This window comes from Gallus gallus, chromosome Z (genome assembly GCF_016699485.2).
Source record: "Gallus gallus isolate bGalGal1 chromosome Z, bGalGal1.mat.broiler.GRCg7b, whole genome shotgun sequence".
NCBI classification, from domain to species: Eukaryota; Metazoa; Chordata; class Aves; order Galliformes; family Phasianidae; genus Gallus; species Gallus gallus.
Window position 1 is genome coordinate 9,936,546 of NC_052572.1, and position 6,000 is coordinate 9,942,545.

A 6,000-nucleotide genomic window follows, 5' to 3' on the forward strand; every position below is an offset into this window, starting at 1 on the left:
GGAATGGTGCGTGGTCCCCAAGGGCGTATTAGTGAAAGTGCTGCTCTCTGGGAAGCAGCTATACTCCAGTGTACGTGCAATCACTTTTATCTTATAAGGATGTGCAAAATGATGCTGTCTATAAAAAGAGGAGGCTCCACAAGGAGTATCAGTGTTCGAGAGAGGGAAAAAAGCCTTTCAAGGCGTGCAATTTCTGTCTAGCATCAGGATTGAGTTGGGTATCCATATATGAGTTTTCTCTTCTGCCGTGCATTTGATTTTTTTGTGTTTTGTTCTGAAGTGTGCAGAAAACTTTCACGGCAAAACTGAAAGCCTGACGTGTAGGGAAGGCCTCTGTAAGACATATTTGACAGCCAATTATCAGAAGCCAACAGCCTATACAGAAATACATTTGTGCTGCATAAAAGACCTTTTTGCTTCCCAAACACCACAAAAGCTATTGATGAACTTCCCAGCTAAATTTGTAGCCCCACAACATGTCCTTATTTGCACATACTGCGATGCGCTCTAATCCACCAGCAGCATCTCCTCCTTGCTGGTCCAGCAGAAGGACACCAATTGCATGCAGAATTAGAATCACAGAATTACAGAATCGTGTGAGTTGGAAGGGACCCTTTGGCGTCATCTGATCCAACTCCCCTACAGTGAACAGGGACACCTACAACTCCATCAGGTGCTCACAGCCCCTCCAGCCTGACCTTCAATATAGAATCAGAGAACCCTTTGAGCCAGAATGGGCACTTACACTGGGATATGATCAGGTACCCGCATCCCTCACTTCTAGCAAAAGAAGCAGGAAATGGAGAGCACTCACCATCACTTCCAAGAAAGATGGATAATTTTTCTCACCGGATCAGCTGCCTGTTTAAAAGAATCAGCTTTGCCAATTTGATTTGCAAGTTGAGAGGGGCCTAGACAAGTGTCTTAAGCTTCATACAAGAAGAAACACCTCTGTGTACCTTGGAAGTGTTCTTCCACAGTACACAGACCCAGGCTGAAATTTCCACCCGTCTGATTCAGGGCAAAGAGCAGACAAGCATAGGGTCCTATCCCGCTCTGCACACCACTTTTGTTGAATCAGACCTTCATTTTTACCCACAACTTCTGAAAAAGAGAGAAACTATTTATCTCAAGTCTATTTAAGCAATAGACAACAGCAATATTTAATTGTCTAGAGGACAACAGGTGACTGACAAATAATTTGCTGCCAGCAAAGTCTGTATATTGCCATTTGGAAACATATTCCCTGCTCTCACTAATGGTAATATTTAGATCTCCTACTGTGCAGTAGTTAACGAAGTGATCGGGTTTTGATAGCTCCTAAAAAGAGATACCTTTAATTAATAAATTGTTGAGTTTCCTGTACTTGGAAACATCACCATCCCCTTGCAAGAAAACACTGCTAGGCTAAAGCAAGAATATGCCAATTCCACAGAAGCTGTTTTTACACACAGACACGTTCCTTGGTTATCATAGATGGGATAGACAAGAGTCAAAGCTTCTACAGAATCATTAAGTTTGGAAAAGACCTCTAAGATCATGCAGTCCAACCCCAACCCATCCCCACCGTGCCCACTGACCACGTCCCTCAGTGCCACATCTCCACACTTCGTGAACACCCCCAGGGATGGTGACTCCTCCACCTCCCTGGGCAGCCTGTGCCAATGCATCACCACTCTTTCTGAAAAGAAATCCAACCCAGCACTGGAGTTTTCACCCAGCATTTCACTTTTCATCCAGCACTGGAGTTTTACCAGCACACCCCGTATGCCCACCTGGAGGGGCCATCAGTACCGTGTACTTTATGCAGGAGTTTAAATTAGATTTGTGATGAAAAGATGCTGTACGAGCTCCAACTGCTTGTTGCATCTGTTCCTCTGTACTCTCATGAAAATAAATACAGAGAACATCTGAAAAGTACGAATCAATCCAAGCCAAGGGCCAGACTGCACACTTTCAAAAATGAAAAATACATCTAATTATGTACAAGGTTGCTATGACCACAGGGAGAAATGCCAACATACTCCCAGTGCTTGGCCTTGCTTTTGGCTTTGCCCTGCATTTGGCTCATTTATATTCATGAGTAAATCTGGTCAAAGAAATTTTCAAGAAATATTTCTTTTGTGATGAGAAGATGCTATTTTTTTACTGAAGTGCTCCACAAAACATGCTGATTTTCATGAAGAAAAAAAAAAAAAACCCAACAGGAAGAAAAAAGAAGAAGAAATTGTGTTCAGTCAAGAATTTATGCTTTGGAAAACCAACTTTGCTCAGGAATTCTGACACTTGACTTTGAATGTACTCTTTTTTTACTTAACTTCTTGTACAGCGGATCGTAATGAGCAGCGTGTGCTGCCTTGTGCCTGCTGTGGGATAGCATGAAATAGAGCTTGTGTCAATTTGGTTAATTTAATTTGACTTACGAAATGAAATAGATGTGTATGAGAACAGCAAATAGCTTTAAAAGGCAGAATGTCAGCTCCTACCTTTAAAAACTTTTGAAATCATGACATGATGCATAATTACTGTCATTGTGAAATCGTGAAAATAAAAGTCTTGGAAGGCAAAAATAAACATTTTTAAGATTAAATGCCAGAATACCAAAGTGAAGCTCTTCAGGAACGTGGAGCGAAAATTTCCTACAGCCAAAGGTGAGTTTCACTTCCAGCTGAAGTTTTTTAAATGTTCATTATTGTGCCCAGAAGTGAAAACTGGATTGTAGGGCCCCTGAGAGTCCAGAAAAATCAAAGAATCATTAAGGCTGGGATGACCACTAAGATCATCCAGTCCAACCACCAACACATCCCCCTCATGCCCGCTATGGTGAACCCCACTTTTAGGCAGCACTGACTTGTCCAGTGCTTGCACGTTCCCTCTCATCTCTCTAGCAGCTCCAACCTTGAAGTACCAGTTAACACAAACTTAAAACATCCTCCATGCAATGCTGCTCTGCTGAGCCACACATCTTCATGCAGGAGATGCTGCTCTGCAAAGGAGGAGAGCCCAGAGAAAGGGAGCCCCACCAGACCCTGGATACATGTCACTATGTGGAAATTGAACTTTTTCTTCCCCCTCCCCCCCTTTTTTTTTTTTTAAGATGAAGCAGTCCAAGCAGCCACAGACATAGACCAACCCCAGAAACACAAACCACGACAACACAGAGTGCAATGCAGTGATTTGGAAATGCTCACCCAGGTCTGTGCGGGATCGGGATGGTGAATACTGTCTGGGAGTGCAGGGGGGAAGGAAGGGAGGGCTCGACAGAGCAGAGCCCAAAGGTCAGCAACACCTCAGCGAGGATGAAAGACAGCACGAGCGGACTTGGCAGCCGGACACAGCCCTGCTTTCTTTGCATGGGGAGGTCAGCAGCCAGTGGAGCCTGTGAAGTCCTCCTCTGCTGTGCACAAAGCCCCTCCAGTTCACTCAGAGTGATGTGGGGACATGCAGTAGCAAGAATGCAAGTAGCAGGATGTACTCTGTGTTTTTGTAGTTCCTGCTCCAGAACTTCAAACAGCCTTTCCCAGGATGGGACCCTGGGCAGCCTGATCTGGTAGGGGGCAATCAGCCCATGGCAGGGCATTGGGCTGGATGGGCTTTATGGTCCCTTCCAATTCAGCCACTCTACAGTTCTACAGTTTGGTGCTATGAAAGCAGGTGCTGCCTCTCCTTCATATGGAGAGAAGATGAGGGAAGCAGCAAAGTGTGGGCTGCAAGGATGCCAACGCTGCTCAGACCCAGGCGGTGGTGTGGCACTTTCCCAGGTGCACAAACAGTACAGTGCTGCTGCATCATGAGTCTGCAGCTCTCAGATACTTGTGCCAAAGAGGAGATACCAGGACCCTGAGATAAATGGGGGATCTCTGTAACACTTCTTGTGAGCACCAACATGCCTTATCACATTTTTGGTATATATAAGTGGCTCTGGCACACGCAAGCATACACACACAAGCAGAGTGCAGTTGACTCCACAAAGCAAAACCTCTCACAAGAAGCAGCCTTCATGGATGAGAAGTCTCATCAGCAGGATGGAGCTAATCAGAGGACACCAGGAAAGGGATACGTGTATGCTCATGCTTTGTGTATATTTCTCTGTATCGTCAAGTGTTCTGAGACATTCATCATCCTTACAACAGCTTTAAAATTATTCTGAAAAGCAGATGATGTTTCTCAAATACGCAGCCTAAAAGGGGAGGAGAGGGGAGGAGAGGGGAGGAGAGAGGATGGGAGAGGAGAAGAGAGGAGAGGAGAGGAGAGGAGAGGAGAGGAGAGGAGAGGAGAGGAGAGGAGAGGAGAGGAGAGGAGAGGAGAGGAGAGGAGAGGAGAGGAGAGGAGAGGAGAGGAGAGGAGAGGAGAGGAGAGGAGAGGAGAGGAGAGGAGAGGAGAGGAGAGGAGAGGAGAGGAGAGACTTGGGGTTGCATTAATTTCATTTAATTGCAGAGGCCTCAGATGACTTCTCCCTCAGAGCTGAAGCACTCAGTCATTCTGACGGCCTGATTCATCCACCTAAACGCAAACGGTTTCCCGCTGGGGTGAGCCCCGCACATTTCCCTGCTCATCCTGTGACTGATGCAGCTCCACCGCCCTCCTGGCTGCACCCATCCGCATCGACGACTGACAGCCGGGGTCCAGCAGCCAAACCCCACGCACCCTCTCCAGCGCTGCCTTGGAGGTGACACTGGCAGCGTTACCCAACCTTTTCCCCGGACACCAGGGGAGCTGCCAGCGGAGATGCTACATGCTGTGACCGAGCTCTCCGTCCCGCAGCGCCGGGGGTTCGGAACGCCGGGTGGCTCCGCGTGGGGCAGGGAGAAGCGAGCAGCTCGAGACGGTCACGCTGTGCGCCCGTGGTTAACGCCGCGCTCGCGCGTGTGTCCCGCGGCTCTGCGCTCACCTGAAGCAGGTGGTGAGCTCCCCCGTGGGCTTCAGGCACGGATAGCGGGTGGTGGCGATTTTGTTCTCCGAGCAGACCTCCCTGCAAGACAGGGCGCCGGGTGGAAAATGAGAACAGTAATAAGAAAGCAAAAAAGAAGAGGAGCGCGGGGGGACCCGCGGCCGGGGGACACTCACCTGTCGCTGTCCTGCGGCTCCTCCCGGTACGTCCAGGCGTGCCCCAGCGCCACGAGCAGCAGCAGCCGGAGCGGGGCCAGGCTACGGGCCGGCCGCCCCATCGGGCCGCCTCTCCCCTGCGCGCCGCGCCGGCTCTGCCCGCCCCGACCGGCGACGGGGCTGCGCCGAGAGCCGCTCCTCCCGCCCCGGCGGAGGGCCGCCCCCCGCGGCCGCCAGATGTGCCCGCGGGGAGGGGCCGCGCCCGCCCAGATGTGCCGGCAGATGCGGCCCCGCGGCGGGGCGGGACCCCGGCAGATGTGCGGAGGGGGTCGGGGTACCCCGCGGACCCAACGCGTGTTCTTCGCGGCCCCACGGCTGCAGGGAGCGCGGGGCAAGGGGTGGGGGGGACAGAAAGTGATGGAAAAGGGAAAGGTCCGGAACCCCGGCGGTGATGAGCGGCCCTCGGTGCACCATCACTGATGCTTTCCAGATTCTGCTTTATCTCACATCTCTTTCCCAAAGGAGCAGAGCAGTTCAAAGCATCTCTGCTAGGACTGCTGTTTATCCCTGTGAATGGCTGCCACTTCCCCGCCATTCATAAAAAGGAGATTAGCAACGACAGACTTTGATAAAATAGTGCATCAGCTCTGGCTGCTGTATCATATCCTGCTTTCACCCTTAAACTCACAGAATGATGATGGCATTGCAAAGCCTTTGTTGGATGTGTTGGCTTTGGTCACTACATAATTCCCTACAGGTATTTAAGGCTCTGGGGAGATGAGGGCGTGCGAGGCAGCCCCGGTGCCACTCTCATATCTGTAGGATGAATAACCTCATTTACAGTTGGAATGCACTCACGTATGTATTGTTACAGCCAGGAAAGTCGGTGATGTGCAAGTAACGAACTGTAACACCCATGCTAAGCCATCACAGAAGTAATAAGGGTATGTAAGG

General features: G+C 49.8%; 1 protein-coding gene across 2 annotated transcripts in view; it reads right to left on the reverse strand.

Annotated features, from left to right (window-relative positions):
- Positions 1 to 5,212, reverse strand: part of CCBE1 (collagen and calcium binding EGF domains 1) — an 88,935-nt gene extending 83,723 nt beyond the window's left edge. For both annotated transcript variants that reach the window (XM_015277496.4, XM_015277497.4), the window contains exons 1-2: positions 5,068 to 5,212; positions 4,892 to 4,972 (exon numbers count right to left, since the gene is read on the reverse strand). In XM_015277496.4, coding sequence (XP_015132982.1) covers positions 4,892 to 4,972; positions 5,068 to 5,168 — 182 coding nt within the window. In that variant the 5' untranslated portion in view covers positions 5,169 to 5,212. The remainder of the gene's footprint in view (positions 1 to 4,891; positions 4,973 to 5,067) is intronic.
- Between the last annotated feature and the right edge of the window lie 788 nt (positions 5,213 to 6,000).